Below are 24,262 nucleotides of genomic sequence, written 5' to 3'. Positions count from 1 at the left end.
ATATAATGTATAATTGGTTAGGGGAAAATCACTAAATCTACCCAGATTTTTTCATGTCGACAATTCATAAGGTGTTCATTGATTTCCATGTACTTAAATAACATCTGTATTGTTATTTCTTAATCCGTAATTAATATATCCTTAGCCCACAGTTGCTGAGAGTTAAGTATGTTACGTTGTCCGGTTGTTTGGATTACCGGTACTAGGTACATTTTAAGAGTTGCAAAAAAATGCGTGTATTATTTTTTGACATGGTAATTTTATTAAAAGCATAATCCTGTGAAAACGAGTGTTATATCAAAATATAATGCAGCACTGTATCATAACCTTTACACCTGGCGTTTTAACGTGGCCCTCCGGTTTAGCTGCTGGAAGTAAGTGTATAGAGGAACACAAACCTGGGAAACGAGGAATGCAGTGTTTTCTCCACAAATGTGGTACTGCTACGAATTCTGAGAAGTAAAGTTACATGGTGGAAGGCACGTTTCAATTAGTAAAAGGGTGTCACCATGGTGCGTAACCTTCGTCTCGTTTCGAACTGTCAACGAAAGCTATTTGCTCTTCTCTTTCACTTTTATATTTACCTTCCCATTGGATATTCGTTCCATTCAACCGAATCTTTTCCATTTCTATCGTGCTACGTGTTCTACACGTGATTCAAATACAAAAACCATAGCCGCACGAAGTTCTGTATCAATATCCGTAATCGATACAGTATCGAATTAATCGAACCAAAATGATTATAATCAAATAATGAAATAATTTCTGAAACTACTTGTAAATTAAATGAAACACCTTGAAATAATATAATATGTATTCATTATATATACATATATACATATATAAACAAAAAGAGAATAAATATGTACATAATGTAATTACATAAATAGTTATAATTAAAATTGAGAAAATTTAAAATAAAATGCGCTGTAGGAAAGCAAATGAAAGAATCGAGATTCGGATAATCGAAGTTTTACTTACATATAAATCGTCTGAGACGTACTCTATAATTTTGTTCACTGTTGAAAGACGAATATTGAAAAATCACGTGCAACACGGACATCTAATCAAGTGTGACCCGTAGGAAATTTTAAATGACGGATGATCGGACGTCAGTCGTTAGAGGGTTAAAAACTGACGAGTACTGAAAATAAAACGTCATGAATAAGAAAAAGTGTTGAAAGGAATGTGAATAATTTATAAAAATAAATAGCGGTAAAGTAAACAGAAGAACGAGGTGAAGAAAATTTATTCTAGAATTAACCTCGAAATAAATAAGCTCCGATAATGATAATGAAATGAGCCGTTCGAAAGTGGCTTAGGTCCATTTTTCAAAGAAAGCAAGTTAATCTATATTCTTTAATAATTTTTTAATATTTTCTAAGTGGACTCAAGCCACTTTTTATGAAACTGATTTACAGTTTTCTTTGTTGAAAACACGACAATTTATGAACAGTGAAGTGATTTGCAATCTATTAGAGTAATTTGATCTTGGCACAGTAATTGCACCAGGTACTCTGACATTGCGGTTGTTTTTATATCGCGAATAACTTTCCCCCGGCGGTAATCGCCACTAGCAAGGCTGAGCTATTATAATACAATAACCATAAATGTTCTTTTCTATTTTCCCAGCCACATTCTCCTGTGTATTTTCTATTCTTCCTCTTCGAGAAATTAAATTCCAACATTTCGAAAGTAATTTGACACGAATTTATGGTTATTGCATCTATGGAAAAAAATCTATGCGCACAATAAAATGTGGGAACAATAAGGGCACGTTTCTTTATTAACATAATTTTTTCAGTGTCAAATACGGAATATAAAATATAGAAATTTATTTTCTGTATTCTCAGAAATTTTCTCGACTATTTTATTGTTCGTTATATTGTTTTGTTGCATTGATATTCAATACCATATTTATTTGAAAAATTGTAAGGTAATTTAGGTTTGCATGTTAAGACAAAAAGTATTCAATATATTTTTAAAATATTTATAATTATTGCAGCGTTGTATTTGACTTTTTAAACTTTTTGCAATCCAAACCAATCCAAAACCCACTAATTAATACTTGGAAGTATCCGTACACGTGCATGGGAATATTCCTTTGCCGAAGTTTTCCAAAAACTGACAGGTATTTGAAAATTGTGTTTTTCACGAAAAGTTTTCAAATTAATTAATCGATAAGCTTGTGACTCAAACGAGTCGTATTCGACCAATCGACGTAGTTTACTTTTTGGGGTTTCCAGGTCACCTACATCACCATTTAAAATTATTGTGTCTAACGGTACACGAAACGTTCTCGATTGCCAGTGTAAAAGTGTATTGGAAATATGAATGGAGCCAATAATAAGCAACAATTCTTTTTTTTTTATTTTTACATAGAACATTTTGGTGCTAGGAAACACGTGAGCGGCGTAGGTTCGTTAACTGCGTAATTATCTTGCATTAATGAAGCGTTTTAACGTGCTCTCTAATCAAACTTGCTTGCCACATTATTTTTAATATTCTCATAAAAACTTTTATATTGAATTACGTAAACTTCAACGTTACATTTTACGTCTAAATTTATCTCGTTTGTTTCGCGTGTTTTGAGCCGCGGGGATGTTTCAGCGAAAGTCTGGTATTTTATGTAAGATAATATATAATTCAATAAAATTATAAACACACGCGGGTCTGGTGATTTCTTCATTCGATGTAGCGTTTTAATTATGCAAATTACAAAGAAATCTCCTAGCAACGAAAATACATACTAAAATGAAAGTGAAAATAACTCTAAAAACCGTGGTTTCCATAATGTAGAAAATTTTTATTGAAATTATCTTTTTTAATTTCTACGCTGTCGATAAAATGTGTATAATTAAGTTTTAATTTATACGGAAGAAACGAATGTAACAATCGAAACTCACAATTGCGAACCATGCAATTTTTCAAAATTTCATCACTCACTTAAGGAACTTACTTTACTTTTTATTTTTTAGGGACCGAAGATTTTCATAAAATTTTCATAAAACTCTCATCAAATTTCGAACCATGCAATTTTTCAAAATTTCATCACTCACTTAAGGAACTCCTTTACTTTTTATTTATTTTTTAAGGACCAAAGATTTTCATAAAATTGTCATAAAACTTCCATAAAATTTCTAACCATGCAATTTTTCAAAATTTCATCACTCACTTAAGGAACTCCTTTACTTTTTATTTTTTAGGGACCGAAGATTTTATATAAATTAGTACCTTTTACATTCAATTGAAAACGTCGAAAACAAATTGCACAAGCTTATACACAAAATTCTAATTTTCACTTAAAAATGAAGTGCCACGTCAACGTGTTAAACATAATTACCGAATATTCTATTTATTTATTGCTGATGTTCAGAGCCCTCCTGTCTTTACATACCCATTCTAAATTGAATTTAAAGAATTCCTCTTTGATTTAACAATGTTTCATGAATCGTGCTCCACGGAGTTTAAAGTCTTAGGAAAGATACCAACGAGCGAGCGAGCAATTTTATGGGATACATTACAGGAAAATTGAAAATAGTTTTCACTATTGACAGAGGCCCATGAACCGTGGAGAGAAGGTGAGAAACGCTCGAATGAAAAGGGGCAAACGAAATTATTCGGTTGTTCCTCGAAAATGCTCGTGCTATCGTAAAAGCACTGACACGATGTCCCCGTTGTAATATGCATATATATATAGGGATGCTTCGGAAGAAAGCGCCTCAGTTCTTTGGAGAACGTCTTTAGGTGAGTATCGTCAATTTGGCATTACAAAATACTCGGGATGCCGTCGCGTTTATTATTTTTTTTATATTCTTCCATCGATACTTTGCCAATAAACGAAACTTGCATTCAACGGTTTAAACAATGTAATAGAAACATAAAGGGAAATATAATTTTAATAATATTGGATATTAAGCGAAACTAGTAAAACTGAATTTGAAAAGTTATAGGATAGAGTTTGGAACTTTCGTTTGTAAATTGTAATGCTAATAGTGAAGTTTGTTTTACACGGTTGTAATTAATTTTTAATTAGTAATATTTCATTTATTTTTGTTATTATAGAGAGAAACGTAGTGAAGGAAAATGATTCGATTCATTATCCTTGGGACGCTCGTTGCTGTATCGGTAGCACAATTTCAACCTACCGGAAGGATTTTGGAACCACCGATTCCTGCGCTTTGTGCACAAAGTAAGTACAATAGTTCTTTGTAAAAACGAATGTCTGTGTTGAAAACGACAGGAATTATTGCAAATGATTGTTTTCATCGGAGAAATTAGGAATTGAGATGTTGAACAACTATTTTTGAGAATCTGTTACGTTAGTGAAACTGTCGATAAAATTTATGGTAGATCCGAAAGTTACATTACGAGTTAAATTAAATTTTATCTACTTCATTTTTGGGAAACTTCAACGCGTGTGATTGTAAACGAAATTGTATGTACGCTATAGCGTGAGTTTCAATGGATATCATGCGAATATGTCTGGGCTTTGATAAATACATGTGAAAAAAGGAAAAATCACAAAAATATAAAAAAAACTAAAATAATAATTTGTTTTAAAATTGAAACATATAAGTAATTCTACGAGAAGGACAAACAAAGCGTGTAAAATAAAATAATTTTTAATATCTTGATTTTTCACATTGAGAAAATTAATTTTATATATATAAAGTAAGAAAATAATTTTCATTCATTAAAAGATTTCACCTACACAGTGAATGAAAGTGTGGTATTGCTTAATTAATTATATAAAAAAAGGATTTTCTGTTTTACCTCATAACATTTTTATTTACTATTTTATTCGTGTAAGTTTAAAGGAACAAGGAAATATTATTGCTGTTCCCTGGTTTATTAGAGACTTTATTATAATGTAACAGGAATATTGCATCTATTATCTAAAGTTATAATTAACGAAGTGTAACAGTAATTTATTAGTCGACTAATAGATTACTACACCAATATACACTTTGGTTTTATTAGTATTAGTATTATTAAATTCGCGTTTATTATTAAGTATTATTATCCGTGAGAGTGTGTTCCGACAGACAACGTGACGCGAAAGAAAAATTTTGCTGATATTCAAAATAGTCTCGGTGAAAACGACTTGTACCGCATACAGCTAGGTGGGACACCCTGAATATGCCATACAAACCGTGACAAACTTTCTTCCTCTTTCTCTGGGAAAGTAGTTTGTGTAATTAACATACATCATACGATGTCAATCCGTAAGCCGTGACTGTACTATCTAAAATTACAAGCGACATTGAATTTGTAACTTTCACCTTGGAAAACAAAATTTTTGTCGCGATAGAAAGTAAATAAAGATACCGGAAGTTCCTTCGGTATTTAATCAGTTTAGGGAAAGTAAGGTATTAACCACAGAATCGTAGATTACTGGTTCTATCACAAACACGATTAAATGACTTACAGAGATGAAGAACTACAAATACTTGAGTAAACACTATAATTTACAAATATCCAGTTTGAACTTAAAATAAAAGTAGATGTTAGATAGTATTAAAAAGGATTATCTGTTTAAATATAAAAATTGGTAATGATTTATATATAAATCCTGCAATCAGTGTATCTATTTTATTTCTGGTTTTGTTATTTGATTATACAAAATTATAAATGAATAAAACCAAAGAAATGGTTGTTATGGAAATAAACAGAGTTGATGAATATTCATTAATAAATTGCTGAACTATTGTAAAACAGTTGATCATTTAATAATAATCTCAATGGACATTTAGTTTAGTTCATTTAATTATGAAAATTAAATACTAAACAAGAAAATGTAGATCTTTTTTCAATGATTTTGTAATATCTGTTATGTATAATTTAAGCTTAAATATTTACAAGTGTATTATGTTTTAGGGATTATTCATGAACGTTTTAATGGCAAGGGTTATTACTATTCATGGGCCGATCAGAGAACAAATGGCCAAGAACTAGACTGGTTAGCGGGAAGAAACTTTTGTAGACAAAGGTGTATGGATCTTGTATCTCTGGAAACTTCTGCTGAAAATGAGTTCATCAAAAGTCGTATTGTTCAAAGTACTAAAACATTTCATATTTCTTATGTTTCATTGATACTGTACATGATAAAGTAATGATAATTGCTGTCTGTAGATAAGGTAAAATACATTTGGACATCAGGTCGTCTTTGTGACTTCAAAGGCTGTGATAGGCCTGATCTTCAGCCTCTTCACATTAATGGGTGGTTCTGGACTGCTGAATTGCAAAAACTAGCACCAACTACTGATAGATCTCAGAATGATTGGTCTGAAAGCGGCGGGTAAAATTAATATAATATATTTTATAGCAATTTAATATTCAACAGGAGGTTAAAAAATCTCTAACTCTGTTTTAAATCAAGGCTTAGAAATAATTATAATCTTTTCAGTCTTGGAAAACCTCAACCTGACAATCGTGAACCTATTCAACAAGGTGGGGCACCAGAAAATTGCTTAGCTGTGCTCAACCAATTTTACAATGATGGTGTTAACTGGCACGATGTTGCTTGCCATCATAAAAAACCATGGGTCTGTGAAGAAAATGATTCTTTGTTAAAATACGTTCATTTCACCAATCCAAACATTCGCCTTTAATGACGATTCTCCGTGCAAATTGAATAACTAATACCATTTAGTAAACAATTGCCAAATTTTACAAAGATTTTTCAAAATTATACTATTGAAAGTGATGATATATTATTTTGTACAGAATATAGGTTGGAAAGTTTCTACTTCAGTAAGTATTAAGGAAGATACAGAAGTATTTCTTAGCTATTACATTTTAGAAACTTTTAAAAACTATATACATTCACGTATGTTCTCTTTTTCTTAAATAGATATTTTCTTTCGGCCTTTCCAAAACTTCGCAAAAATTTTTTTACAAATAACGATAGAAATAATTTATTGGATTTTTCAATATATTTTGTCCTATGGATAATTTCTCTTTGCACATACCTCCTTCTCCTCTAATATTTTGCCTAAGGAATCAATTGCCATTATATTACATCACTGTAAAATATTACATATTTTATTTATATTGGTTGTAAGACTTTTAGATGTTACGATATTTATATCATTACAATCTTGTAAAAACATTTATTGTAAATGATATTAAATAAACGATATTTATATATACATATATGTATGTTAGTTACGTATATAAATGTTATTCATCTCATATATAAATTGTTAATACAATATTATTTATTATGTTTCTGTAATTACAAAGGATAAATAATGTGTAAAACATACAATATATATTATAAAGGTATATATACACTTTTACTTCTTGTTATATAAAAATGATCATTATTGTATCATTACACAATCAAAAATGTGTACCTGGTAAAATCTATGGTTAAAAACTATTTTTTACCTTCTACCATTATAATGTGATAACCAAATTTTGTTTTAACTGGTGGATCTGTATAAATTGGAGAACCAAGGGAAGATACAGGTAATGCAAATGCAGCATCTTGGAACGGACCAACCATTGAACCTCGTGTCATCCAACCAAGATCACCCTAAAATAATTATTAAATCTATAATATATAAGTTCTCATAAAACATAAAAGTTTATTTCAGAATAAAAATACATTTAAATGTTAAATTATCCTTTTTAAATCAGTCACACATTCAATATATTAACACTCATATAAGAATCATAAATGAAATAACAAAGTATAATGAAGACAAAGTATGTCTATGTATTATTTAAAGAAAAACCTATTTTATCTTTAACATATTTACCCCAGACCGTGCTTTGTCCTCACTATATGCAGCAGCAACTTCATTAAATTTCTGTCCAGCTTTTAATTTCTCCAAGGCTTCCAAAATTTTTGATTGTTTTTCACATAATATATGTCTCACCTTTGTTATGAAACAAACATATAAGAATGAAAAAATAAAAAAGCATTATCCTTAGTACATAAGGTAATAATAGCATAAAGATAATAAAAATTATATGTTTTTTACATACTTTTACTGCAGTTCCTCCTTTCTTTTCTTCTTTCCCACTACTGCTTTCTGCTCCTTTAGATTTATTTCCCTTAGAAGCATTTTGATTTTTCTTTGGAGGCATAATTGACTACTTTGATTAATGCTACAATACTAAACGAATGTGATATATTTCTTTATAAATTAATACACTGAAGTTGAAAAGGAAATTTTATAGAATTAAAACTATTGACTAATATAGGTTATCTATAAATTTATTAATTTTCTTCTGAAATTATTTCATACATTCTTGTTACATACTATTCATTATTATTATAACATTTTATCCAAACAAATTCAACAATGAAAGACATTATATCTCAAAAATAAAGTAGAAAATTTCTTTACCCTTTTTAATTTTATTTTCAATATGTAACTACGTAAGTTTCATACTTTGAGAACCGGTTCGCGATGTTTAAATATCAATAATCGTAACTCTTGTCACATACCACTGATTTAAGAATACTATCTCAGACAAGGTTAGGCACAAAATTTTGTCACGCGCTCGGGGGTCCCAGAACCCTTTTACCATTTTCATGTCACGCCCTGTCACATCGACTTAGACTGATATTATATGGCAGCGCTATAAGTGAAAGGAATTAGAATTAAAAATATTTAAATAACGACTTAAGATAAGTAGAGTCGTTGAAGCTTAAGAATTTTTGTATAGAACTTCGGTATCATTTCGGTACCATTTTGGTGTCGCGCTCAGGGATACCAATAATACTTAGGCTTGTCAGTAAGAATTAATTAGCTGTTTACTACTTGATCAACTTCGATCATTTTGCTTGATGTAATTTTTTTATTGACCGTTTAGACGTAGAGGGCAGAGCAAAACTTTTGACACAGTCGGTAAGGCCAAACATATGACACCATGTGTCATAAGCTTGCAATGACTATGCTATAGCTCGTCTGCGCCATAAACAAAAATTCCCATAAGTTGCAACGTCTGTAAGTAAATACATATCTTGAGTCGGTGGTTTTACTTAAGATGTTGATCTTTCTTCTAAGAGGTGGCGGTAGTAAGTGTGCTTGGACGATTGTTCCCTCTGTTGTCGTTATTTGAAATCATCGGCTAGCATTCTATCTGTGTCTAGCACATGTATTAGGTTTTCAGTGTTGACCGTTTTTGGGTATATCATTGAAACTTGTGTGTTCAAAGAATATTTTAAGTAAAATAGTTTAATCGTTGTAAATATATAAACATAAAGTATAATAATGTCGGAAATATCTATGAGTGAATCGCCTTTCACACGGAAAGTCGATTTAACAACATTAAATCTTCCACAACTTCAGTATGTAAAACAGCAATTGGATAAAGATCTTGAATTCTTTAAGACATCAGTGCAGACCTTACGAATGGCCCAAAGTAAATTTGAGGATTCCGGTTCTTGCCTTCATAAGCTCGATTCCATTAAGAAAGGTAAGATCTTGTTGCTTTTAATATATTTAATTAATGATTTAATAATTTTTTAAGTTACCGTATATTAAGGTTAGGATTTTAGATATGGGTTACCGAATGTAATTTGTTTCAATGACTTTTCTACAGATAATGAAATTTTCGTACCATTGACTGCATCAGTATATGTTGCTGGAAAATTAGCGGACGCAGACCATGTATTAGTTGACATAGGAACTGGTTATGTTACTCAAAAAAGTGTTCCTGATGCAAAAAATTATTTTGACAGAAGGGTCAGTTATGTTTCAAAGCGAATAGAGGAAATACAACGACGAGGTCTTGATAAACTATTGATCAGAGATGCAGCGATGGATCTTATAGAAATGAAACTCCAAAGTCAAGGACAGAAACAAGGTCCAGGCCGTGAATAATATATTGACTTTTCTGAGTAAAGGATTGAAAGCGTTAATCGTTTGATATTTATGTTAGCTCATGTCTGGGTTATGATTAAATTGTATCACTTTGCATTTTATTGTTAAACTATAATAATTAAGCATCATATGGCAAAAGTACATTTCCATAATGTATTAAAATATTTGAAATAGATAGCATGTTTTGCAATATTGTCTCTTTTAACCATTATAAAAATGTGTCACTTATCTGAAGAATAATATGATAATTAATTTTGTACAGCAAAATAAATCTTAATAAATTACAGTGGAATTCTATTTTATTCTATACTGTTATACATTATACAAGTATTTTAGAACTTCTGCTACTTTCTGACTATGTATTAATCTAATAATTAGATTTCCAAAATAATTTTAGCAAAGCATCAGTTCTGATGTTTAGTAAAGTAGTGATATATTTTAATTTTAGACATTTTTATGCATAATAGGACCATCATTTGTATATAAATTTAATCTAAACTACACAATCATTCTTCTACTACTCGCAATTGTTAAAAGTTTAGCACTATGGTTTTGATCTGTTGGTTTATTCATCTATAGTTTATCGATCGTGTTATTGTTAAATATTTTTCATATTCCATTAAATAACATTCTATTTTATACGATCTGCACAACCAAGGACATTAAGAAATCAAGCCAAATTTTGATAGAATAATTAATTGATAATTTCATACGTTTATGCGTTCTATAATTCTAGAAGAAGATAATATTATATTATGATATAATAGGAGTGGAAGGGTCGCAGGTTTCAGTAAGTAAACACACAGGAGTAACGAAGGTGAATTATTTATTCTTTTACTCAAAGTTTCATTCCCAAATAATAACAGCTGTTTTACCTAGAAATGTTATAAGATATACATTCCGGTAGCTATAATGTTACAGAAGAGGTATCAAAATCATTCTCGGAGGATAGAAAACACGGTTTAATATCGTTGAAATAATCTCCCGAATATCTGCCGCGACATATTCCCAATCTAATATGTAATATTATGGCATATTATTCAGATTATAAATTCATCTCGCTGCAACGAGACTGCGTGGGTCGCAATTACACGTGGATAATTCGCTAAATTTTTATCCTATTTACACGAATAACATATGGTGGATATTTATGTTAACGAAAGATGTTCCTGCTTCCTTCCATCGTCGCACTTCATAATTTCAAAATTTTACAAACAATTTTCCCATCTTCGGTGTACAGTCACATCCACAAAACTCGGAATTCGCTGTTCATTGGTGTTATCTCAGATTGCACAGTAACAACGTGACTGCAATGTTAAAGTAGGACCAACCAGCAATATGTTTCGTTGCGCTACCTGTAAATGAAAATGGAATGAAAGTTAGTGTAAATTACACATGACAAAAGTCACAGCAACAATAGTATCATGTTTCGAAATGATAAAACTGGTGTCGAGATTGAAATTAACAGGTCCTTCGAAGTTCACGATAATTATCATCATACACAATAAAAGTAATAATCAAATAATGTGTCATTCAATTATTTCCTTCGATTTTATTCAAAATAACTTCTATTTATTTAACTACATTTAACGATACTAATTCTGTTTAACAAAAGTTTCGTGTTTCAGTTTGAATAATTTCAACTTAGAAATATTCGATAAATCGACAGAGAAATGTAAATTTAATATGCTAAGTTCCAATTATCGTAACTATAGTTTATTCGCTGAATATTCATTACTGACGTTTCAATTCGTAGGTTCAATACGATTTAACGGTACGTACCAATGTGGGATGATTCTCGAGTTCCTAAAACAGATGCCAAACGTGGGCGTTCCTCCATTAAGTGAACGTAAGCTTCCTTTTTATACAAATGAAAGACATTGGCGTGACAAATAACGTGTAATCTGCCGTTACCAAAACTATCTGGTATAATTTCGAATTCAAGCCCTGCGATAGTCATTAGCTGCTGATTGTCACCGATTTTGTCCGTCAGATTCATAGTAAAACTGGCGTTCACCTGTAACAGGAAATCTTCTCGTTAAGTGTACATTTGTAAAAATCAACCGATTAAACGAAATTAGTATGATAATAATATAGTATGTTACATTATTTTCATAATCAAACAGAATGCTTTTTGTCTCTTTAACCCCTTGAACTCTGTAGGCTCCGATATTGCACCAGGTATAATAAATATTTTGAATCTTAAAGAAACTACCCTAAAATTATTCGATTTTCCACTCATCCAAATTTTCTCATTGTCGCTAGGAATACTATAAGAATTTCTAGAATTTCTCATTTTCGCTAGGAATACTATAAAAATTTCTAAAATTTCTCATTTTCGCTAGGAGTACTATAAATATTTCTAAAATTTCTCATTTTCGCTAGGAATACTATAAAAATTAGTTGCTATTGCTGATAGATTGCAAAACAACCTGAAATTCTAAGGGTTAACATTGAAGACAACATATACAGTATTCCCTTTATAATTTCGCGAAGGTCAGGAGGTTTGGGGAGACTCTCAGGAGTAGTGGCAGTCATTCAATCTTTAATCTTCAACTACATATCATCGTTACAATGGAGCTGCGAATCATGCATCGAGAGGATTGTCATCGTATTTCACACAGGAATTGTCGCGATAACTCTCAACACCGTTGAAATATTCGAATGTATTCATTTCGTTTTAATTATTTCAAACGTCAACGGTACGATAGCAGCTGATCGTACCGGTTATTCTGTTTTCGAGCAACAGCGACGGGATTCATTTATGGAAAATGAGTGGTCGCACTGTTTCTTCTGCAGTTCCGTTAGCGTAGTTATCGCACAGTATGGCAAGCGGAATAGTAAGCAGCGCTTACCGCTTCCTCTTATTCCCCGTTCACGCGGCAACGCTCCGCTCCGAAGCCATAAATATAATTTGCGTTATAATCGTTCGCAATCACAATATTTATCGGGTTTTTATAGTGCCCGTAAACCGTGTTAGATTGTTAAATTACAGTAAACGCGAAGTTCCGGATTAAATAAGCTCGGTCTAAAGCGGAGAAGCACGATACGGCTGGAAATAGTTTTCAGCGTGTTTTAATTGTTCGCTCCAATTATCTTCCGCAATTTGTTCCTCAAGCTTTTGTCAGTTGAGGTGTCTTCAACGTTGATCATGGGAAATGTATATTTACAGTTGAAAACAATTTCCACGTGAATTTCATTGTTTATAATAGGGAAGCTAACATTTTTCATCTAAAGGGACGCTGTTGCATTACAATGTTTTAATTGTTCGCTCCAATTATCTTCCGCAATTTGTTCCTCAAGCTTTTGTCAGTTGAGGTGTCTTCAACGTTGATCATGGGAAATGTATATTTACAGTTGAAAATAATTTCCACGTGAATTTCATTGTTTATAATAGGGAAGCTAACATTTTCCATCTAAAGGGACGCTGTTGCATTACAATGCCGGCGAACGTGTAAAATATTGATCGTTATAATAACGACAGCTAATCGATACTATCAAGCCCACATTCTCCGAAAGTTTATGCATCCATCAACCTACCTTCACTCCATTGACAGTCCACGACACATTCGCCGGTGGGTTTCCCGAAGGAACAGTACAGTTCCCGCGAACTGTGTCGCCAACAGCGTAACGTTGCTTCTCGACTTTAACTTCTGGCTCGCCGTTTGGAAGACCTAAAATTCATCGAACTCTTTAATAGGGCAATAAATGGAGGCGCGCAAGAAATTCCCTTTTCGTCTCATTGTTAGTCAATCGCTACGTTCTTCGATCGTGCCTTCGTTACGTTTTTCGCTGATGATGGACACAGCGGGGGAAAAAATTAACCCTTTGCACTCGGGAGGTGACTCTCAGTCACCAATTCATTTCATACAGTAAAACTATAAAATTTCATACTTAATATTAAACTTCGTACAATGCATCAATTTGAGAAATATTCAAACAAAATAGATTTGTCCCTCGATGTAAGTGTGATTTCTCGTCGAATGACTAAAACGTTAAAATGTTTCTAATGAAAAACTTCCGAGTGCAAAGGGTTAATGCTAAATCTGGATTTTGCAATGCTGATCGATTTTTATGTGCTCGATATTAAACGAGAGCAATCTCTTTTTACTTTACACGAATTAAATTATATTTCTCCGCATAGATACAACTGAAAGCTAGGTTTAAACAGTACATTGTTTTCGCTGTGCAAATTGATAATCTACGCGAATATTAGACTTTAAGGATGAAAAGGACACAAATGTGGTCGGAGCATTGAACTATTTCCGAATTTTTATTGTTCAACCGGCTATTATAATATGTAGCCTAAAGAAAAAGTCGTACAGTGGCCACTTATATGTGTGGAGGCCCGTCGACGGCGCATCCCTCATAAAATTTTCATGCTGACCTCTATTTCTGGCAATATGCGCGCACCCTAAATTACGTAACTAGGGGTATGAGATTTTTTCGGACTATTCCTGAATTTTGTATACGATTCTACGCGAAACAGTAAATCGGGGATGCGGAACGAGACTCGTTTCGCTCGACAGTACGTTTTCGAAACGAAGATTTTTCATGTTTTTAACAATTCACGTTCTTAGAATGTTTTCTGCGTTACTCGGTGTACCAATAATTCTAAATTCACTGGCAAATGTTGAATAGTACTGACTCTGTTTATATCAGTACCTTTAACCCCTTGGCGTACAATGACGAGTGAAACTCGTGATGAAGATTTTTACACCAATTTAACCCTCTGTGTTAATTAATAAAATATAAAATCTAAATATCTACACATGAATACGAATTAACAATGTATTCGATACTTTCAATAATTTCATCAAACGAATATATTTTGTCGCTTTCAAGTTACAATCACGTTAAACTTTCACACCTGAACGTATGAAAGTTTAAATTAACTGATTACTTAATTTTATTCACCACTTTGAGTGCAGAATGAAATAAATCAACAAGATGCCAATATACTGATATGAGACTTCAAAAAACAACTATTTTGCTATTATCAATTTATTATCTACAAATGAAATTTCCGCTTCAAGTAGAATGGAAAATTTTGCTGCATTTCTTCCGAATAGTTGATAGCAAAATGTTACAGGAGTTTAGTAGCGGAAGTAAATAGTACGCCGAGGGGTTAACATTTTTATGAAACAATTGTATTATTTCCAGAATATCTTGATGTCATATTTCACGTTGCTCGTTGCCTCCAGCAATTTCCCTTAATGGTTCCGAACCACGTATTTTAATCTAAACCGTATGTCTCGATTCTTATTCAGATCACGAAATGGAACACTCGGTCACTATGAACGAGACTATCGCGCGATGAACAAGATAAAACGCGGCATGATACATAAATCAAATCAAATCAAATCAAATCAAACTAAATTACTCTATTTCACCAGTTAACTGTGAAATTTATTTGGAAAAACCTCTGATTCTGCGCAGTGAAATCGAAAAATGGAGCGTGTGCTCGTCGAACGCAGGACGAATGCAGAGTATATTTTAATGAAAGATCAAAGCGAAACAAAGAATTACATGTTTATGTGGAAAAATGAAGAATTCACTGAAAGAATTAGTATGTCAAGCTTCACGATGACGTGTATACTCGTCAAACACAGTTAACTGGTTAATTAATGTATTCCCTCTAACGTGTATTCTGACGTTGTAGCTTCGAACCTCTGATTTCCAACATCTAAATGAACGAACATCAATTTTTCTAGGGACAATAGTTCATATGCAACTTCGCTAATTACCGCAGTATCGAAAAAATATAAAATTTAATTCGGATTGATTACCTATTTGAAATATATTACATAACAATATGATATCCGAGTTTTTCTATGTATAGCGATATAAGTTGACCTCAGTGAAAATTGCCATTACAATTCAGTTTTCTGAAAATTAACCGGTACGCAATATAAATATTTATCATGTGTGGTTGTTTAAAACGGCACGTTAGGCGAAATCTAACGGCGCAACGGACCACGTAACAACGGGGAGGGCTAGGGCAACCTCTACCTGTTTTAACAATTTTTTCTATATTTATTTGTAGCATTACAATTGTACCATTTGAAGTTAACGTTTCAATGACTCCCAAATATTCTGGAATAAATAAATAGAGCGAATTAAGCTGTAATTGAATGAACTAACGTCGACGCGAACCCCAAAGTGAGAAACCAAGGGCACCTCGGACCGCAAAAGGTTAAAGGGCGACAGATAGAAATATTTATCATCTGCGGTTGCTTAAAACGGCACGTTAGACGAAATCTAATGGCGCAACGGATCACGTAACAACGGGGAGGGTTGTGCAGGAGGGCGAGTGGGGGAGGCGTGACCAGCGTGGGGTTAAAGGTAAGCGACCATAGCATGGTATCCGGAACCGCCAGGTACGGAAGGCAATAAAACCACAGTGCGCGGCACCCGGAAAACGCTGATTAGGCGATGCCCATCGAAAGAGTAGAAAAAGTGCCCTGCCGTTGAAAAAACCTCGTTGACTTCGGCTAGCCGAGCTATCGAGCCTCGTTTCGGAACTCGTGAAACGTACGGGGACTTTCTTCGCTGACTCGAAACGTGCAACGTTCGGGCAGCTTCGCACCGTACGCATTCTAAGGAAAGTCGATCGGATTTTGTCTGATGGTTAACGATCGAGAAGTCCTTGTTACTTTCGAACGAAAGAAAGAAACGCATTGCGAAAATAGAGAAACGTTCGGTATTGCGTCCGTGAAGTTGACATTTAATCGTTCGCACTCGAGAGGTGACTCTTGCAATTAGTCACCGGTTGATTTGACGTGGTGAAATTGACCCTTTGCACTCGGTGGTTTCTCAGTGGAAATATTAAACATTTTTCGAGACAAAGACGATATTTGTAGTCAACTCGAAGGGACGTTAGAAGTATATCGAAAACAAAGCTGTTTATTGTAATATTTTACGTGTCGAGACATTACACAAAGTTCAATATTAGATATCAGATTTTATGATTTTACTACGTCGAATCAAGTGGTGATCGAGAGTCACCACCCGAGTGCAAAGGTTAAACGGAGTATCTATGATATTAACACTAGAACTACCGAGCATTTGATACGATTGAAATGTAATCGCTATGAATATTGTAGTAATAGGTTATTTTCGGTGTCTTCAGACATTCACTATAGTATTCAAATGAAACTATTTATTTTCAAAACAAAAAAATCGAAACCAGTCATCTTGATTGATACGGTAGTCTAGTGTTAAGCATCGTGTAACGTGTCGATGTGTGAGATATTGAAATAAAATATCCTCGTTCCTTAATTTACGTATGTCTTCTCGTTGGTTAACTTCAAAGTATGTTGAGTGCAAAGGTTAATTGAAAGTGTGCGACAGTGTCTTTCAGAGTTACGCGGAGTGCTCCTAGTATTATTCTTCGTCGCAAAGTACGCGTTAATTATATTTAAACAGAAGAGAGAACGGTCGAAACGTCTGCTGGGAGAAATGTGATCGAATTCTGACATTGAGCAGTTAAGAGGAAACCGTGACGAGTAATAGATCTTTCTATTGTTCCACGGAATAATCGGTCTTTTGAGAAACAACGCGGAACACGTTTCTTCGCTGATGGAAGGAAGAAATGATTAAACGATGAAAGATCGTTCCGGCGGTTTCCTTGGGAAAATATTTTTCGAGAGTGCGACTGCCACTTTTTCAATTAGCGAAGTTTCATTCGAAGACAAAATAGATTTAATTGCTTCCAGTTCATTTTGGACCTTTGTCGGAATTCGGTGCTGTTCTCGGCATCGGTCAATACGATCATTAGCCGAAGTTCAACAGTTCTACGAGAAATTCGAACTACCAATTCTACCACCTGTACAGGAGAGTTCGTAAATGGTCACCCGACCGAGCGCCGACCGCACCCAGTAAAGTTTAACCTCTAATTTAAGTATGTTTTATTTGAAAACCAATAGCATATTACGCCCGAGAGTATATCTACATAAACATGCAGGCCTGTAATTTTTTCAGAGGTTGAATTTCACATGATCAAAGAGACCTTCTCGAAGCACCATAATTCGCACGTTAAAACACTGCTTTACCTCGTCGTTATTTAAAATTAATACTACATTAATATTGTAATGCAATACGCCTGATATTATAATATCGCATTAATAAATGAATATTTGATAAGCGAACTTTTTCTTTGCTTGTCGTCGGTTTTTCTGAAATAAAATTCAGACGATTTCACAGACGCTGCTATGAACTGCGAACTACCGTATAACTCGTGATTATTGAAAAATAATCATTCGAAATAGAATTCGGTTACTGAAAAATAATAATCGAAGCGAAGATTCTCAAGGAAGTAATACAAGGAATAATTTCGAAGAAAATGATCAAGCCTCGCAGTGATTTTAGTTTTACTTGCTATTTAATTTAACTCGTTCCACGTATAAAATAACGAAAACCAATGTTCCCATTGTTTCAACACTAGAACTACGTACCAGTCGAAATGACTGATTTCGATTTGTTTGTTCAGCAATTATCGATACCTTCGAAGCACTGAACATTCGAAATGATTTTGAAAATAGTTTCATTTCAGTGCTATAACGAATACCTGAAAAAACTAAAAACAATCTATGTCACAATTTTTACGGGGAGTACACACATCAGTCGCAGTAAGCTCGGTGGTTCTAGCATTAAAATAAAACAAATATCTTCCACTGCATCGACTATTTAATTCGAAATTTCCTCCCGTTCCGTACAACGCGGAGCGTATTCCCCGCGTAACAGGAGGTCCGGGAGTAATCTATTACAGCCGACATTTTTCTGCCGCCTCGGTTGCACGGTTCCGAAGGCTGGAAGCCTCGGAACTCGGAAGGATCCTTAAAGTGTCCGTAAATGGCGCATTTGCCCTATTGTTGTATAATCGTAGACAGAAGGTGTTCCGCGAGGTGCTCCGTATACACGACGCGTCATGTATATCGCTCGCGATCATTATACCGTCCACGGAAGGCAGTCAATTTCCCTTTAGCGGCAGTGGCGCTGTCAAAGAATTGTCTGGCCTCGCCGGAATGACTTCCGCCATGCGGCCGAGAGGAGTCTGTCCCCATCGCCGATGCAGCTTTCCAAGGACACAGCCGCGGCTGCTCGCAGGCGATTATCATTTTGAACGTGTCCCACGTAATATTGTGGATGCGGGCGATCATCCCGGGTCCGGTGAGAACGGAGAAAAGGAAGAAAATGGAGGGGCAGGGAGGAGGAGACGCGTCCGAGGTGTACAAGGTAAGAGATCCGAAAGGCTCGATTCACTATCGAGCTTTTACGAGCGATCCGTGATCGGAAAGGAGAGGCAATCGCCTCGTTCCTTCAAAGAGGAATCACTGCCGCGGCCGTGGCGTCGTTAAGTTGACGCTGAACGAGAGCGCGGGATGGTGGGAACAAAACTTGCCCCCTATTTCCAGCCTCCGGCTCCCCGTGTTACCTGCCTTTTCTTTTGTTACGTCACCCCGTCCCGGTCCTTTCAGCCGATCGCCGATCACAGCGAGCCGACGCGCCGTCACAGGGACTGTCGATGGGAATAATTACCGGGCGCCGGTAATTTCGAAGAAAATATTCGAGCTCCGCCCTTCGGCCGACAGTTTCGAAAATTCAATTTGCGTTCCAACAGGCGGGATTTCAAAGGTCTCGCGACTCTGCGTAATCGGCACGCGTTCGCCGATTAGCTCTGAAAACCTTTGGAAAAAGGGTTCGAAGAGGAAATCCATGCTCGATGGACATTGGATGGGAATAATAGTATGCTTAGAATAAATTGCCCTTCATCGTGGTATCGAAGAATAAGGTCCTCGTCGAGAGATTCGGAGAACGGTTGCAAGTTCGGAGCGGCGGGGGCAGACGTGGAAGTTGCAATCGGTCAAGATTGTGTTCCGAATTTGTCAGGAATAGGTGTGCACGTGCGCTTCTTAGTTCCCAACTAATTCAACGTCCACATTGAGAGCTAACAGTGCGTGCTAATGGATCAGCCCGGCGAGGGAGCCGGGTGCAGTGATTCTGAAAGGGGCCAGGGCTATATTTCACCGGAACGAGGCTGGTAATTCGCAGTAAGTCGGTTAAGAGAGTCGTGAAACACGGATGATGAAATGATAAAATGAAAGATGCGAGTTTGGGCGTTTAATGAGAGTAAGTGACGGGGATCCTACTCCCGCGACGGACGTTTTGTTTCTTGCTGCGAGCGGCATTGTCGGGCTGAATGAAGCCGCCCGGTTACATTCAACGATATGTTTTCCGTTCCACTTGTTCCACCGGCGACGCACCAAGGGACGAAAGTGGAGAAAAATCTCTCTCTCTCTCTCTCCCGGCCGGAGCGGCTTCAACAATTACACGCTCCGCGCCGGTAATAAGGAAGCGCCCGGAATATTTATTTATACGTATGACGTCGACGCCGGGCCGGGTAAAAAAGAATGCTGAATTAACAGGATACGCCGGACGACCGGCCTATACATGGTAACCCTTAGGAAGTGATAATCTGCCCGTGTAATTTGCATTTCAAGGAAAAACCGCGGTTTTACAGGAAAATAAACCAGTTCTTGCGCCTGATTTTATCTAAATTCTCGATGTTAATGCGATATCACTGGTCGGCTTCTTGCCAGAATCGAAAACGCGGAGTGCGCTTCTTATACGCGAAATATCTGATTAATTTAATTTCGTGTATCGATTGGAGGGGGGGGGGGGGGACGCCGACTTAACAAGCGCAGAGGCATAAACGCGCGCTTATCTAAAACGGCCGTGTAAAGGATGTACCTGGAATAACTTAATACTTGCCCCGTGGCCGCGTTAAGTTTTTGTCAGGCGGTCTAACAACTTAGATTTATATTATGCCCGGGATATCTATCCCGTGCCGGGGCAAAACATAGAGTAACGATACTTACTTGCCACGTGCATGTAACCAAAAACGACTACGGTATTAAACGATGGCGAATCACCGGAAACCTCGCAACGGTATTTGCCGGTGTGATTTGGTTGTACATCCTTTAAAACTACACGGTGGGCGTCGCTCCGATTTGTCTGCAACGTGATTAAATCCGGTATTAGTATTGCTCGGAACATGGTTACATCTATGCAACATTACGACGAATAATCCGCAGTGCGTATCGCTCGGCGAATAATACCTCGATACGACGTCACTGTCGTTTTTTAATTGATTTGTCCTTAGCTAAGGTCCTGAACCTTCTAAGGACTAGAATCTACGCTATTCTAACGAATATTGTATCCAGTATTACTTCGTTTGTATTTTACCTTAATAATAAACATATTGAGTGGAATACAATAATAGTAGCCCCACTATAAACTTGGGGTCCGGGATCACTATAGTACCTTCTCCAACGGAAATGTAGTTTTTATATTCGAAAATCACGTAACGTGGCGCCAAAGGATAACATTCCGATTTTTATTCGCCTCGGAATGTTATCGCGTTCACAATTTGCTCGTGTAAAATGCTGATCATCGCGAAAAAATGGAAGCTCCGGTAATAGGAAGGCACTTTTATCGAGCACCGTAATAACTCCCATGCAATTTCAGTTAATTTAGCATCCATGATTGCTGAATAGTCCTGGCAACGTGCGTGGCGTGTATCGCAAATCGATTGCCCTTACGTGCTCGCTTTGACATCCTCCGTACGCCTCCCCGGCGAGCGTCGCGATACTTCGTGGCAACAATTAATTGTGTTTGCCCATCGTGACGCAACACATTTCGACACAGTTCATAATGCGCCGCTTCTCCGTGGATTTTTCGCGGGGAACGCCGGCGCGTGAAGGATTTCTACTCAAATACGAAGCACGATTAAACGGCAATCATCGTCCTCGCGTCGCTGAAATGATTATTGCGATTGAACTTTCCTCGCGCATTTGTTTTACGGGACAACCGTTAGAATCGGGTGTACACGAGCGCGCTTTTATCGCGCTTCGGTTTAACACTTTGAACGACGCGCGATTTTATAGAGCGAAACACGCAAAATGGAAAAAATACGATATTAAATCATTCGACCGAATTGGATCATTATCATTGCACGTTCGTCGAACTGAACGTCACCGGGAGCATTATTTATAATGTAGAAATGTTTGCGAATAGTCGTTTAACCCCTTAACGCACAGTTTTTTGAGAAAAACCGGCAAAAAAATGAATTTTGATATACTGCGCTTTTGTTCCATGGAGAAAGGCTATATTTTATTCTTGAATAAATAAGTGTTATAGCTTACAGTCCCATGTAAATGATAAATATCAATAAAACGATTTTTTTTTGCTTTCGCATTATTTTCACAGTTTGGCCTGTTTAGCGCGCGAATTAACTCGAGCGTGCAAGTTAAGGGGTTAATCGAGTGAATTATGGTAATTCGATTTGCTTGGGGGTCACCGGTGACCCACATGGCATTCCACGTGTTAACCCCTTGGCCTATGATTTCTTCCTCAACTCTGATCGATAACTTGGAACTTTGTCATTAATAATTTATTGGAAAAAGAGAGAAATTCTAAGCATTTGTTATGCCTATATTTCCTGTTAAGTGTAATAGTTGATTACAGAGGTATAATATTTACTTTGAATTCGAATGAACTGAGTAATATATATATTTGTTGAATCACGTTGAAACTCTTCACCACGAGTCTCTCCGGTTGTTATAGGACAAGGGGTTAATTGTGCGCCGGTAGATTTTTGAAGTTGATTTTTCAACATTTCTTTCACATTTTTCAACATTTCCAGTTCCGATGGTTTCCAATGTGCCCGAACACGCGTCCTCCTGCTCGAAGGACGTTCCCACCCTCTCGGCGTGAACGATGGTCGATAGAAAAAAATGTACGCGTCAAATATTTTCGCGCGGACTACTTTCTGCCGGAATTTCGTCGAAATCGGCGGACGTCGCTTCGATATGTTCGATATGTTTCCGAAAACGGTAAGGCCAGTACTGCGCGAGCACTTTACACGCTGCGGTTTCTCCGCTTGACACAGGGTTTTGACCAACGTTTTACAAGCTGCGCGTTACATGTAATAAACAATACGTTGTATTATCAGCGTGCTTCGTTTTTGCACGAGTGGCGTGCGCGATAAGCGGCATTTCGAAAGTGTGTTTCAGTTTTATCGTTTTTATTAGTTACGTGTGCGTATTGATAAACGGTGAATTAGTAATCGAAGATATTTGAAATTACGAAATGAAAGTAGTAGAACATCAGCGGAGAAAAAACGGAAATTGATCGATCAGACGAATTGTTTGGTCTATTCATCAAATGATCTTTAGTAGTAGTGAATTGCACTGAAATATACGAGCCGCTTTAAGAGTCGCACTAGTCCATTTTTGGGAATAAGTTAGTTAATGGTAGTTTTAGTGGTACATAGAGATATCCTCTTTTGATTCATGAAAAATTAACCAAAAGTTTAACAGCAAGATGTTATCCGAAAAACGTAGCAAAGAAAAGCAGGAACAATTATCAACCCTTTGCACTCCAAATGATTTGACACTGCAAAACTGTAAACTCTGATATTTAACCCTTTGAACTCTGCAGGCTCCAATATTGCACCAGTTATAATATTAAATATTTCAATGAATCTTAAAGAAACTACCTTACAATTATTAGATTTTTCACCCATCCAAGTTTTGCGCTAAGAAGGAAAACAAAGGATCTAAGAAATGTTATAGCATTATTCATTTTCGCTGGGGATACTATAAAAATTAGTTGCAGTTGCTGATAGATTACAAAACAACCTGGAGTGGGGTTAATGTATGTACTTTCGTATTAACATAAATATTGAAATAAAATATCTTTGTTCCTGAAGTTTCACAGAACATCGTGTTCATCTCATCAGAAAATATTCAAATATTTCTAGCGGAAAAACTTCCGAGTGCAAAGGGTTAATCGTATTAAACGCTCGGCAGTTCCAGCGTTAATGGAGGACTCTGTCCCATTGAAGAATTACCTCGTCTCATCCGTCGGTCCTATGATTTTTACCGCGGTATTTCTTCCCCGCCAATGGCGAACGTCCGCCGCGATTCATCGTACTGTTCGTACCTACGCGCTGTCAGTGAAATCTAATTGGAAAGGTATTACGCGCACGAGAGAGTGGCGGGCCGGTTCGATCGGACGCGCACGCGTGCCCGCCCGCGCGCGAGAGCAAAGTCTTTTACAGACATTTCGAACCGGTGCGTCGAACTGTTGATTTTGCGACGCACGCTTTTTTCCCCCCGTTTTCCTCGGCCCGTGCGCCGGGTAACACGCAAACACCGTGCGCTCTCGCTCCCTTTTGTGGAAGAACGCAATCGATAGCTGCAGTCAGCTGCGGGACTCGCCGTAACAGCGCGAGTTCACCCTGAATATCCGTGAATTCGCGCTTTGTTAATTCCCGCGAATCAGAATTGAACATCGCTCGAAAATATTTTTATAATTCCGCGTGCGACGGGGCGAAAATATCGGTGACGGGT

At 36.1% G+C, this 24,262-nt stretch overlaps 4 protein-coding genes across 22 annotated transcripts in view; 2 read left to right on the top strand and 2 right to left on the bottom strand.

Moving 5' to 3' along the window:
* The first annotated feature begins 82 nt into the window (after window positions 1-82).
* On the top strand, window positions 83-7,106 carry LOC116429231 (L-selectin). Of its 17 annotated transcripts, none has more exons than XM_076366230.1 (7): window positions 83-512; window positions 3,527-3,581; window positions 3,701-3,747; window positions 4,066-4,192; window positions 5,881-6,060; window positions 6,136-6,301; window positions 6,410-7,095. In XM_076366230.1, the coding sequence occupies exons 4-7, from the start codon at window positions 4,087-4,089 to the stop codon at window positions 6,612-6,614; spliced, it is 657 nt and encodes a 218-aa protein (XP_076222345.1). In that variant the 5' UTR covers window positions 83-512; window positions 3,527-3,581; window positions 3,701-3,747; window positions 4,066-4,086; the 3' UTR covers window positions 6,615-7,095. The 17 variants fall into 17 exon arrangements, with proteins under 17 accessions (XP_076222345.1, XP_076222343.1, XP_031837814.1 ...); XM_076366228.1 differs by adding an exon at window positions 2,006-2,131 and having other exon boundaries at window positions 83-374; window positions 3,527-3,747; window positions 6,410-7,092; XM_076366227.1 differs by lacking the exon at window positions 83-512 and adding exons at window positions 2,034-2,131; window positions 2,247-2,414 and having other exon boundaries at window positions 3,558-3,747; window positions 6,410-7,092.
* A 110-nt stretch (window positions 7,107-7,216) lies between these two features.
* Window positions 7,217-8,578, bottom strand: LOC116429224 (peptidyl-prolyl cis-trans isomerase NIMA-interacting 4). Of its 3 annotated transcripts, none has more exons than XM_031981933.2 (4): window positions 8,465-8,562; window positions 7,999-8,121; window positions 7,770-7,889; window positions 7,217-7,543 (listed from the first exon to the last, which is right to left on the bottom strand). In XM_031981933.2, exons 2-4 carry the CDS (start codon window positions 8,098-8,100, stop codon window positions 7,385-7,387), a joined length of 381 nt encoding a protein of 126 aa, XP_031837793.1. In that variant the 5' UTR covers window positions 8,101-8,121; window positions 8,465-8,562; the 3' UTR covers window positions 7,217-7,384. The 3 variants fall into 3 exon arrangements, with proteins under 3 accessions (XP_031837793.1, XP_031837791.1, XP_031837790.1); XM_031981931.2 differs by having other exon boundaries at window positions 7,218-7,543; window positions 8,364-8,578; XM_031981930.2 differs by having other exon boundaries at window positions 7,225-7,543; window positions 7,999-8,129; window positions 8,364-8,569.
* Window positions 8,579-9,092: 514 nt separating this feature from the next.
* Pfdn5 (prefoldin 5) lies at window positions 9,093-10,131 on the top strand. The gene is made up of 2 exons (XM_031981958.1): window positions 9,093-9,438; window positions 9,565-10,131. Exons 1-2 carry the CDS (start codon window positions 9,234-9,236, stop codon window positions 9,843-9,845), a joined length of 486 nt encoding a protein of 161 aa, XP_031837818.1. The 5' UTR covers window positions 9,093-9,233; the 3' UTR covers window positions 9,846-10,131.
* A 523-nt stretch (window positions 10,132-10,654) lies between these two features.
* The window catches only part of LOC116429205 (uncharacterized), a 69,652-nt gene continuing 56,044 nt past the window's right edge, over window positions 10,655-24,262 (bottom strand). Inside the window, exons 3-6 of the mRNA XM_076365839.1 lie at window positions 20,726-20,861; window positions 13,386-13,519; window positions 11,628-11,862; window positions 10,655-11,200 (exon numbers count right to left, since the gene is read on the bottom strand). Of these exons, the coding sequence (XP_076221954.1) occupies window positions 11,124-11,200; window positions 11,628-11,862; window positions 13,386-13,519; window positions 20,726-20,861 (582 nt within the window). The 3' untranslated portion in view covers window positions 10,655-11,123. The remainder of the gene's footprint in view (window positions 11,201-11,627; window positions 11,863-13,385; window positions 13,520-20,725; window positions 20,862-24,262) is intronic.

The sequence above is a fragment of the Nomia melanderi genome, chromosome 3 (assembly GCF_051020985.1).
Source record: "Nomia melanderi isolate GNS246 chromosome 3, iyNomMela1, whole genome shotgun sequence".
In the NCBI taxonomy this organism is placed as follows: domain Eukaryota; kingdom Metazoa; phylum Arthropoda; class Insecta; order Hymenoptera; family Halictidae; genus Nomia; species Nomia melanderi.
Note: the sequence above shows the minus strand (reverse complement) of the source record. Positions and strands in the feature narration are given on the sequence as shown.

Bases quoted from the DNA above. Each gene is read 5' to 3' on its own strand.
- LOC116429231 (XM_076366230.1), top strand. From the start codon at position 4,087: ATGATTCGATTCATTATCCTTGGGACGCTCGTTGCTGTATCGGTAGCA. The intron at 4,193-5,880 runs GTAAGTACAATA...ATTATGTTTTAG, and splicing joins TCCTGCGCTTTGTGCACAAA to GGATTATTCATGAACGTTTT. The intron at 6,302-6,409 runs GTAAAATTAATA...TAATCTTTTCAG, and splicing joins GATTGGTCTGAAAGCGGCGG to TCTTGGAAAACCTCAACCTG.
- LOC116429224 (XM_031981931.2), bottom strand. From the start codon at position 8,100: ATGCCTCCAAAGAAAAATCAAAATGCTTCTAAGGGAAATAAATCTAAA. The intron at 7,890-7,998 runs GTATGTAAAAAA...TTCATAACAAAG, and splicing joins AAGGAGGAACTGCAGTAAAA to GTGAGACATATATTATGTGA. The intron at 7,544-7,769 runs GTAAATATGTTA...TAATTATTTTAG, and splicing joins AGGACAAAGCACGGTCTGGG to GGTGATCTTGGTTGGATGAC.
- Pfdn5 (XM_031981958.1), top strand. From the start codon at position 9,234: ATGTCGGAAATATCTATGAGTGAATCGCCTTTCACACGGAAAGTCGAT. The intron at 9,439-9,564 runs GTAAGATCTTGT...ACTTTTCTACAG, and splicing joins GCTCGATTCCATTAAGAAAG to ATAATGAAATTTTCGTACCA.